This window comes from Hyperolius riggenbachi, chromosome 2 (genome assembly GCF_040937935.1).
Source record: "Hyperolius riggenbachi isolate aHypRig1 chromosome 2, aHypRig1.pri, whole genome shotgun sequence".
NCBI lineage: Eukaryota > Metazoa > Chordata > Amphibia > Anura > Hyperoliidae > Hyperolius > Hyperolius riggenbachi.
The window spans coordinates 219560735-219573102 of NC_090647.1; the positions used below are offsets into that span (position 1 = coordinate 219560735).

At 40.3% G+C, this 12368-nt stretch overlaps 1 protein-coding gene across 1 annotated transcript in view; it reads left to right on the plus strand.

Moving 5' to 3' along the window:
* The window catches only part of ATP10A (ATPase phospholipid transporting 10A (putative)), a 169196-nt gene that overhangs the window by 145934 nt on the left and 10894 nt on the right, over positions 1-12368 (plus strand). Inside the window, exons 16-17 of the mRNA XM_068268154.1 lie at positions 226-302; positions 8073-8198. Coding sequence (XP_068124255.1) covers positions 226-302; positions 8073-8198 — 203 coding nt within the window. The remainder of the gene's footprint in view (positions 1-225; positions 303-8072; positions 8199-12368) is intronic.

Genomic DNA, 12368 nt, shown 5'->3' on the forward strand with positions numbered 1-12368 from the left:
AGAGTTCAGTAATGGAGAATTTGGGTGCGAGATTTGCTGTGTGTTCTCTGGGAGAACGAGGACATCATTTCACAGATGACTTAAATTACTGCAGTCCTGACAATCTGCAAACCTCCAACAGTATTTTTTTCCAATGACTGGCTTGCTTTGAGTCTGTATATTTATTTGCTCTTTCCATATCTACAATTGATGTCACATGCCTGTTTTTATAATGGGATTTTGTAGGTGATGGAACCAACGATGTCAGCATGATTCAGGTGGCAGATGTAGGTGTCGGAATTTCTGGTCAGGAAGGAATGCAGGTATGATGTATTGCCTTGCCTTTTTAAACTCTCCTCCACCACCATTTCCTCTTAGTACCACTTTATTAAAGCCCTTTGTGAAGTATCAGTTTCTGATAAGTTAGGTTATTTAAAGAGAAGCCGTAACCATAAATTGAACTTCATCCCAATCGGTAGCTGATGCCCCCTTTCCCATGAGAAATCTATTCCTTTTCTCAAACGGATCATCAGGGGGCAAGATTTGTCTTCTTTTGTAGTGAAACCCCTCCCACAATGTGATGTCAGCGCCTCACAGCACTGAGGTACTGACATCACACTTTGGGAGCCTTGTTGCATAGTGGGAAATAACAGCTGTTTACAACTGTCAAAAAAGCAAGCAGCATCTTCTTCCAGTGACATCACCTGCCAGCAGTAAGAATGTCACCATGTGATAAATGTAAATCAGGGAGAGGAAAATTTTTACAGCAAGCAAACTCGGACTAAATAATTTATACATAATTATTTATTGTAAAAATTAAGCATTTTTATATTACATTATTTTCACTGGCGTTCCTCTTTAAAGAGAATCTGTACTCTGAAATTCTTACAATAAAAAGCATACCATTCTATTCATTATGTGCTCCTGGTCCCCTCTGTGCTGTTTCTGCCACTCTCTGCTGCAATCCTGGCTTGTAATTGCCAGTTTTAGGCAGTGTTTACAAACAAACTAACCAGCTTCTAATAGGCTCAGCTAAGCAGAGTGTGTTAGTCACACAGAGCCTGCAGGGGGTGTGTACAGCTTCTAGCTAATCACAAGCAGCCCTGCACATTCCAGTCTGACTGCCTCAGCCTGACTGTGCCGACTATAGAGAGAAGATTAGATCATATAACAGAGATAACACAGCTACTGTGCAATTAGGAAAAGCTGCAGTAAGCCAGACCACATTAGAAAAGGCATAGGAACTTATAGCATAGAAGAAATAAAGATAAACAATTTGTTACAGAGTCTCTTTAAGGCACTCAGACATAATTTGTCAGTGGTGTTCCATAATGAGTGCAGTGCAATGATGGTCAATGAGATGCAAATCTTCTGATTTATGCAAATGTATTAAGCTTAGAAATGGACCAATCAAATCCTGAGATTTGATTGGTTTATATTCAAGTATATATATAATTTGCGTACAGAATTTGCATCAACTCGGAATTATTTGAAAATCATTGACCATGCTGAATACTGAGCTTTCCAGATACGATTCCCTTGGGCTTTATATGACCACAAATTTCTTTAATTTCTTTGTTCTGATCCTGAATAATTTTATCACATTGCAAAATGTAGAATTTGTTGTGATAAATGGTTACAAGCCGAAATACCTCCTAAACCCAACGGAAGTATCCCTAACCATGAGTTAAGAACCTGTGAATAAACATGCTGTGCATGTAATAGCCATTCAAAACCATATACAGGATCTTCTCAAAAAATTAGCATATTGTGATAAAGTTCATTATTTTCTGTAATGTACTGATAAACATTAGACTTTCATATTTTTTAGATTCAAATACACACAACTGAAGTAGTTCAAGCCTTTTATTGTTTTAATATTGATGATTTTGGCATACAGCTCATGAAAACCCAAATTTCCTATCTCAAAAAATTAGCATATTTCATCCGACCAATAAAAAAAAGGTGTTTTTAAAACAAAAAAAAGTCAACCTTCAAATAATTGTTCAGTTATGCACTCAATACTTGGTCGGGAGTCCTTTTGCAGGAATGACTGCTTCAATGCGGCGTGGCATATAGGCAATCAGCCTGTGGCACTGCTCAGGTGTTATGGAGGCCCAGGATGCTTCGATAGCGGCCTTAAGCTCATCCAGAGTGTTGGGTCATCCGTCTCTCAACCTTCTCTTCACAATATCCCACAGATTCTCTATGGGGTTCAGGTCAGGAGAGTTGGCAGGCCAATTGAGCACAGTAATACCATGGTCAGTAAACTATTTACCAGTGGTTTTGGCACTGTGAGTAGGTGCCAGGTCGTGCTGAAAAATGAAATCTTCATCTCCATAAAGCTTTTCAGCAGATGGAAGCATGAACCCACTTTTGAACCAGAAACAGCGGCAGAAGCGCCTGACCTGGGCTACAGAGAAGCAGCACTGGACTGTTGCTCAGTGGTCCAAAGTACTTTTTTCGGATGAAAGCAACTTTTACACGTCATTCGGAAATCAAGGTGCCAGAGTCTGGAGGAAGACTGGGGAGAGGGAAATGCCAAAATTCCTGAAGTCCAGTGTCAAGTACCCACAGTCAGTGATGGTCTAGGGTGCCATGTCAGCTGCTGGTGTTGGTCCACTGTGTTTTATCAAGGGCAGGGTGAATGCAGCTATGTATCAGGAGATTTTGGAGCACTTCATGCTTCCATCTGCTGAAAAGCTTTATGGAGATGAAGATTTCATTTTTCAGCACAACCTGGCACCTGCTCACAGTGCCAAAACCACTGGTAAATGGTTTACTGACCATGGTATTACTGTGCTCAATTGGCCTGCCAACTCTCCTGACCTGAACCCCATAGAGAATCTGTGGGATATTGTGAAGAGAAAGTTGAGAGACGCAAGACCCAACACTCTGGATGAGCTTAAGGCCACTATCGAAACATCCTGGGCCTCCATAACACCTGAGCAGTGCCACAGGCTGATTGCCTCCATGCCACGCCGCATTGAAGCAGTCATTTCTGAAAAAGGATTCCCGACCAAGTATTGAGTGCATAACTAAACATAATTATTTGAAGGTTGACTTTTTTTTTGTTTTAAAAACACTTTTCTTTTATTGGTCGGATGAAATATGCTAATTTTTTGAGATAGGAATTTTGGGTTTTCGTGAGCTGTATGCCAAAATCATCAATATTAAAACAATAAAAGGCTTGAACTACTTCAGTTGTGTGTATTTGAATCTAAAATATATGAAAGTCTAATGTTTATCAGTACATTACAGAAAATAATGAACTGTATCACAATATGCTAATTTTTTGAGAAGATCCTGTACTTACCATGAAGAGAGTGAAGCCTCCGGATCCTTTTGAGGCTTCCCTTGATTGTAGGACCCCCCCCCCCCCCCTTTAGAGTGTCTACTGCATGGGCGGGCTCAAGTGTCTACTGCGTGCCCATGGGACAGCAGACCACTGAGGGAAGCCTCAATAGGATCTGAGGCTTCCTTCTCTTTAGGTAAGTATCTAATTTTGTGTACCCAAGCTTTGGCTCGGGTACACTTTAAGGCTATTAGCTGTATAGTATATGTTAGATATAAGATATCTTGGGAATTCTGTTTTATATGGACTTATTACTATTAACCTCTGTTACAATACTTGGTGTGGGGGAGCACCCATGAACCATGATCTTGATGTGCTAATGCCTGTAGTCACAGTTCCCTGTGACTATACAGCTAGAAAGGCCATGTAGGCAGGCATCACCATTAGTGAAACATAGCTCTTTATTAGAAAGTCATTAAAGTGGCAATTAGTCAATCTAAAATTGCCCCAGCGACAGCCCACTCTTTTCAAGCCTGTCACTTTTTTTTAATGCACTGTTGAAAAATGTTTTAGTTACCTCACGTTTTCATGCAATTCTTTAGTTCACCCCACTAATTTAAAGCTGAAAGTCTTAACTTTAACTGCATCTGAGTTGTTTCTTGTAAAATTCATTTTGTTAAAGAACCAAAACTACAAAAAGTTGGATCTGTCCAAAGATTTATGAACCTAACTGTATGTGTATACATAAATCTAGTGCCACATAATACAAGTAAGCTGTACAAGAGTGGCAAAAACTCCTCTATGAAAATGTTTAGAACCTTTCATCAATGTGGACTGTGAATATGTAGAACATTGAATCAGCCTCTGTTTGCACTTAATTATGCTTAGTGAAGCAAAATGATTCCTGTTTGCACTTCATTACACTTGCTGGAGAAACTTCTAAACCCAGCAGATCAAACTAACTTCTAGTTGGATGTCATTATACACATTACAGGAAATTTCACATCTAATTGCACAGCGGAAAAACGACATCAGTGCTCCAGCTTAACTTGCAGCCTGTGATTGGCTGATTCCCTTGTCTGGGATTGCCGTGTGATATAGCCCATTTTGTATTCTGCACAAGGCAGATTTAGATTTTCTATATGTATCTGCTGGAGTGGGGAGGGTCATATTTAAAGAAATTAGTGCAGAAATTATTTTGTAATGCATCATATAGTCCTGTGACTGTATTCACAGTTTTCAAACCTAGTTTACAAGTGTTCCCGAAGAGCATTTGTTCAAGTTCAGCTTCCTGCTTTATTTGTAATAATTGGGAGTTTTGTGCATTGCACATTTGTACTTTTTTTTTTTTACATACATAACGTTTCACAAACTCTTACTAGTGTCTTTATGACCGTTTAGATAAAGAGCATTGATGAATTTTTTTTTTTTATTTTTAATTTTTTGGTTTGTTTTTTTTTCTGCAGGGTACACATGATTTTAATAAACCCACTGAGTAGGGTGTGGGGAGGTTTAAATGTTTTATTACACACAAAAAGAGGAACTGTTGCTAAAATCTTAAAATTTAAAACATACAAATAAGAAGTACATTTCTCCCAGAGTAAAATGAGCCATAATTATGTTCCTGTCACTTACAATAAGAAGTAGAAATCTGCCATTACTGACAGATTTTGGACTAGCCCATCTTCTCATAGGGGGTTCTCAAGGTTTTCTTTATTTTTAAAAGCACTTGGTGAATAGCCGTTGCTCCGTCCAACTGCCAAAATAGTGTTCAGCAAGCAGGGAGGTTGGCCAGCATCTTTGTATAAATCTTTTTCAGGGAGTGTCTATATAAAGAATTAAGGCCATGCTGATAATCCCCTAAGGAGAGATGGACTAGTCCCAAATCTGTCGGTAATGTCCGATTTCTACTACCTACTGTAAGTGACAGCAACTTAGGAGAAAAGTAATTTATGGCTCATTTTACTCTGGGAGAAATGTACTTTCGCAACAGTTCCTCTTTAAAGGGAACCTTAACTGCCGTGGGAAAATAAATTCACTTACCTGGGGGCTTTCCCAAGCCTCCTGCAGCCGTCCTATTCCCACGCCGGTCCTTCGGTGCCCTCCGGTCTCCCTCCGCCGCTAAGTTTCGATTTCAGACGACTGCCAGTCGTCCTCGGGCCTCTTCCGCATTCCTCGTCGTAAACTGCAGTAAAGCGCGTCCGCATGACGCCAAACGCGTCATCGCATGACGCCAAACGCGTCATGCGGACGCGCTTTACTGCAGTTTACGACGAGGAATGCGGAAGAGGCCCGAGGACGACTGGCCGTCGTCCGAAATCGAAACTTAGCGGCGGAGGGAGACCGGAGGGCACCGAAGGACCGGCGCGGGCACAGGACGGCTGCAGGAGGCTTGGGAAAGCCCCCAGGTAAGTGAATTTATTTTCCCACGGCAGTTAAGGTTCCCTTTAAGGCTCCATTCCCACTTGCTGCAAAAACATACCTGGTGGGTACATTTTTGCAGCTCTGAGAAAGCAGGTACAGAGCCTAATCTTAAAAATAGGATCTGCTTCCACTAGTGTAAAGGCCGGAAAAGCTACATTTTTCAGGACGAGCGGATGCGTTGATTATAGTCAGATGGTACAAAATGGAGCAAACTCTGAACTGGTCCACTCCAAAATGCTGCTCTGCAGATAGCAACCAAGCATTAGCCGGGAAGAACTGTATCTGCAGTGCTGACCACAAAGAGTCCATATGTTTCAACACAGAGAGAAGGTAGACTGTGTCAAATGTTCTTCTCTCTGATGGAGAAGCACTCCCACTCTTTTGCCAACAAGGGATGTGGGGTCCAAGGTAGAGCTGCACATGTATTAGTAATACTTTTTGCAATAAATATATTTCAATCATTTGAAAAAACGGATGTAGAGTCTGAGCTAGGTTTTACATTGGTAATAAGTATGCCCCAGGATTTTATTAAAACGCCTCCTAAAAATCTCCAGACATGGTCAGGAGGTCCAGCCTGAGGCAGAAACCATTCTATGCCTGCCCAACTAGTGGTGCCAGCTCCCCATTTAGCTTATTCAAGAGAGAATGGGAAGGAGTGTGAAGATGGCAGTGGTAATGTTTCCTGCCCAGGTGATGGGATGTATGTTGATGATACAGGCAAGATGCCAAGTGTTTAGATCTTCTAGATCAGTGTTTCTCAACATTTTATTGGTATGTACCCCTTTTAAAACCCTAAACTCACCAAGTACCCCCTAGCATAGTAAACATTATCACAAGTACCCCTTGACTAATATATATTTAATTGTAGTACACAATAATTAGTTCAAAACAATTTCCAAGCATTTACTACTGTTTTTAATTAACTAAAATACTAATTTGGTGTTGTTTAAATAAGATTTATAATTTTCTAAAACTCTAAGTTGGTTATTCTTGGTTAAGTAAATCAAGCCCGAGTACCCCCTGGAACCATCGGGAGTACCCCCTGGGGTACGCGTACCACACGTTGAGAACCTCTGTTCTAGATTATCCTTAAAGTGGATCCGAGGTGAACTTTTACTCATTGCATAATTGTGTTCCTTTCCTATTGTTTATAGGGCATTCCTCAAGCCAAATACTTTTTTGTTTTTGTTTTAACACTCTAATTCCCTATAAACTAAATAAACCACACCCACAAGTTTTCAGGGAGTCTGGGCAGGAGGAGGTGTTACTAGCCATTGATTTCAGAGGCAGAGGGGAGGAGGGGGATTAGGTTTTTTTCACAGGCTGAGTGCTCAAGATACAGATAAGCCTGCCTCTGTGTAATGTTTACAAACAACATGGCTGCTGTCATTGTATCACAGGAAGAAATAATCATTTTCTATTAAATCTGTTTGCAGCTAGATTTGCTGTGTAAACTATCTAAACTTTAGATAAGATATATAGACAAGTTACTTGTTATAGTTCGTTTTTCATCTCGGATCCGCTTTAAATAGGGGTGTTAAAGAGTACCCAGTTAAATCATGGTGAATCAGTGTAACTAATATTTTTCTAGAGGGCATAAAGGAGCTACAAGGCCCCTGTACTCTTAAAGCAATTCTAAATACAGTTTTGCCATGCTAGAACAAACATTTGCAAGTATTCATCTTCACATGAGCTAGAAGTTGCTACCATAATGCACCACTTCAGGACAGTGAGCAAATAAGAGTTATTTGCATATGTACTCGCTGAACTTGTGAGGTATATTCTGGAGGTAAGGTCTTGCTCAATGTAGTGGACTGTGGTTGAGTCACTAGCCACCTAGTAAATGTGTTAGACCAGGGATGTCAAACTCAAATACAAAGTGGGCGGACAATGAACACTGGGACCAAGTCGCGGGCCAAACTCAATGTCTACTGGCCACCTTACAATGTTCCCTTGTGTCCAATTACTCCCCTCCAACTCCTATACAGTTCCCTGGTGTCTAGTGGTCCTCCCTCCCATACACAGAACCTCGGTGTCTAGTGGCCCCCACCCTCCCCTATACAGAGTTTCTTAGTGTTTAGTGCTTTCCCCTACCTCCCCCATATAGCTTCCCTGGTGTTCTATGGCGTCCCCTCCAATATAGCTTCCCTGGTGGTCTAGAGTGGGCCAAACATAATGCAAAATGGGGAAACCCCTTAAAGGGCCAAATTAAATGGCTCTTAGGGCCAGATTTGTCCTGCAGGCCGGAGTTTGACATGTATGTAACAGATATATGTTGCATATTTGAAGTAGCCCAATTGGACCTGATACAGAGAGATTATGGAATGTACTCCTGTTCATATACTTGGCCATAAAGATTCTGTTTTCCTTCCAGGCGGTAATGGCCAGTGACTTTGCCATTCCTAGGTTTCGATACCTTGAGAAGCTTCTGCTCGTTCATGGCCGATGGTGCTATTCTCGCCTGGCAAATATGGTGCTATATTTCTTCTATAAAAATTCTGTAAGTAAAATGTATTTAAAATATTCAACTGATCTAAAGAGAAAGATACAGTGGTGTAAAATAACTTGCCCCCTTCCTGATTTACCTCTATTTTATCTATTCATGACATTTAACTGTTTGAGATCTACAAACCGCAAATATTGATAATTAATGCCTAAGCTTGTGACATTTTGTTCTCCTTTACATTTAAAAAAATATATAAAGGGGAAGCACCCTCTAGTGTGCATTTGCAGTATTGCAGACTTTTAATTTTTTTTGCCAATCTTCACAGTAACACAGACTAACCAGCAAGCTCATGGTGACCCAGAACTCATTGGGGTGTGTAAGGGACTACAATGGTCCTAAAAGCCCCCTTACTACGATGTTAAGAAAAACAAAAGTTTGCTTTCCTAAAACAGAAAGAATTTGCGATAATTCAGGTTGGAGTGAGCTCGAGATGTCTCCCAGGCACCACTGCTGAATATATGCAAATTAACCATTGTACCCTTAGAAGCTAAACACACCTCCAGAACTGCTGGAATGCAATGATGTGTCAGCTTGTTAATATGTACAGAGCCATAATAATCCAACATGCATACAGACTGTTTCGGATTGTTTGATCCTCATCAGTGCATGGCATGGATTAATTTGGCTCTATGGAGTAGGGCTTGTAAATCCGAGAGGCACAGACTAACCAGCAAGCTCATGGTGACCCAGAACTCATTGGGGTGTGTAAGGGACTACAATGGTCCTAAAAGCCCCCTTACTAAGGACCATTCAGTCTCTTACACACCCCAATGAGTTCTGGGTCACCATGAGCTTGCTGGTTAGTCTGTGCCTCTCGGATTTAAAAGCCCTACTCCATAGAGCCAAATTAATCCATGCCATGCACTGATGAGGATCAAACAATCCGAAACAGTCTGTATGCATGTTGGATTATTATGGCTCTGTACATATTAACAAGCTGACACATCATTGCATTCCAGCGGTTCTGGAGGTGTGTTTAGCTTCTAAGGGTACAATGGTTAATTTGCATATATTCAGCAGTGGTGCCTGGGAGACATCTCGAGCTCACTCCAACCTGAATTATCGCAAATTCTTTCTGTTTTAGGAAAGCAAACTTTTGTTTTTCTTCACAGTAACACAAATTAGTTGTATCTCTAAAATCCGTGTTGAAGCTGCTTAAAGTGGACCCAAATTAAAAATACAAGATTTCAGAAATAAAATCTATTTTCTAAATTATAATAATAAATCGCAGCCTTTTTTCAGCTGCATGATGACAAATATAAAATATTTTACATTTATTGGAGGAACCCCTCCCTTCCTTTCAAATTGCCGGGACAAAATCCGGCAAACTTGTGGAGTAGGTGGTGTCCAGCAATGGAGGAATTGCTAATGGCTGCCCCCAGTATAATCCTAGTTATGAAAAGAGAAGGGTGAAAAGCATGCACTGAAACGCTCATAGGCTTGAAGGAGTGTTTATTTATCTTTGTATGTGTCAGAGTGGTGCAACTAAATATTTTTAATTTAAAAAAATGTTTGGTTTGGGTCCGCTTTAACCTTAATTTACTTCTCTGGACACTTAATTTCCCTTGTATAAATGGTCCTCATAAACTGAGCATATTATGCCAGGTGTGTGCAAAGAAGGTCATATTATTGCTGTGTGTACTTAACAATTCAAAGTGTACAGTAAGCATCAGAATAGGTTTCAGCAATACAAATTAGGACCCCATGAGGCAGAAATTGGCATTTACATGATTGAGCAGCTGATCCAGTTTAAGCATTAATTGTTAAATTAGTAGTGTACTTGTAACAAAGTGTGCCTAAAATATCATAAAATCGGGCTCCGATCAATAATGCAATATACGTCTAGTACTGATTTTGCTTTCTCTCCAGCATATATTATTATTCTGCTTCTCTTGACACTAGAGAAGCTCAGTATCTTCCCATTTTCCATACACAGTGTTTACAGATGGTATCGCGCACTTGAACAGAGAGATACAGTGGAGGAAATAATTATTTGACCCCTCACTGATTTTGTAAGTTTGTCCAATGACAAAGAAATGAAAAGTCTCAGAACAGTATCATTTCAATGGTAGGTTTATTTTAACAGTGGCAGATAGCACATCAAAAGGAAAATCGAAAAAATAACCTTAAATAAAAGATAGCAACTGATTTGCATTTCATTGAGTGAAATAAGTTTTTGAACTCTCTAACAATAAAAGACTTAATACTTAGTGGAAAAACCCTTGTTTGCAAGCACAGAGGTCAAACGTTTCTTGTAATTGATGACCAAGTTTGCACACATTTTAGGAGGAATGTTGGTCCACTCCTCTTTGCATATCATCTCTAAATCCCTAAGGTTTCGAGACTGTCTCTGTGCAACTCTGAGCTTGAGCTCCCTCCATAGGTTTTCTATTGGATTAAAGCGGTTTAACACCCAGCATTACAACTTTGCTTTAAAAGATTGCTTACAGCTTACAAACTATTATGCCAGATTTTTTTTTAAGCAGAAATTCACTGAATGGGTTAAACATGACATTTTAGTGTTGGATTTAACTAGGAATCTGCATCCGTTCTTATCTTTTAGTTACAAATGTATCTTTATTTGGAATACAAATAGACCTTTGAAAAGCCTGCCGGGGAAGCCCTCTTTGTTCTCTCAGAGCAGTGTTTGTTTGTTACATTGTAGATAGATACATTTGTAACTAAACAGGCAAGCACTGAGGAGGATTTCTAGCTAAATGCAGCACTAAAATGTCATGTTTAATCCATTCAGTGAATTTCTGCAAAAAAAAAAATCTGGCATAATAGTTTATAAGCTGTAAGCAATCTTTTAAAGCAAAGTTGAAATGCTGGGTGTTAGACCACTTTAAGGTCCGGAGACGTACTAGGCCACTCCACGACCTTAATGTGCTTCTTCTTGAGCCACTCCTTTGTTGCCTTTGCTGTATGTTTTGGGTCATTGTTGTGCTGGAACACCCATCCACGACTCATTTTCAGTTTCCTGGCAGAGGGAAGGAGGTTGTCGTTCAGGATTTCACGATACATGGCTCCGTCCATTTTCCCGTGAATGCGATTAAGTTGTCCTGTGCCCTTAGCAGAAAAACACCCCCAAAGCAAAATGTTTCCACCCCCATGCTTGACAGTGAGGACGGTGTTTTGGGGGTCATAGGCAGCATTTTTCTTCCTCCAAACACAGCGAGTTGAGTTAATGCCAAAGGGCTCTATTTTGGTCTCATCAGACCACAGCACCTTCTCCCAGTCACTCACAGAATCATTCAGGTGTTCATTGGCAAACTTCAGACGGGCCTGCACATGTGCCTTCTTGAGCAGGGGGACCTTGCGAGCCCTGCAGGATTTTAATCCATTGCGGTGTAATGTATTTCCAATGGTTTTCTTGGTGACTGTGGTCCCTGCTAATTTGAGGTCATTCACTAACTCCTCCCATGTAGTTCTAGGATGCTTTTTCACCTTTCTCAGAACCATTGACACCCCACGAAGTGAGATCTTGCGTGGAGCCCCAGAGCGAGGTCGATTGATGTTCATTTTGTGCTCCTTCCATTTTCGAACAATCGCACCAACAGTTGTCACCTTCTCTCCCAGCTTCTTGCTAATGGTTTTGTAGCCCATTCCAGCCTTGTGCAGGTCTACAATTTTGTCTCTGACATCCTTGGACAGCTCTTTGGTCTTTCCCATGTTGGAGAGTTTGGAGTCTGCTTGATTGATTCTGTGGACAGGTGTCTTTTATACAGGTGACTAGTTAAGACAGGTGTCCTTAATGAGGGTGACTAATTGAGTAGAAGTGTCTAACCACTCTGTGGGAGCCAGAACTCTTAATGGTTGGTAAGGGTTCAAAAACTTATTTCACTCAATGAAATGCAAATCAGTTGCTATCTTTTATTTAAGGTTATTTTTTTGATTTTCCTTTTGATGTGCTATCTGCCACTGTTAAAATAAACCTACCATTGAAATGATACTGTTCTGAGACTTTTCATTTCTTTGTCATTGGACAAACTTACAAAATCAGTGAGGGGTCAAATAATTATTTCCTCCACTGTAATTATAATTTATAAAGTAAGCTTAACCCTGTAGAAACAGTAGGAAAAGTCTGATGCAGATTACTCAAGGAGAAACGGCACAAACTGTACATTGTTTACTACTAGTATAAGTACAGTGTAATGGCTTATA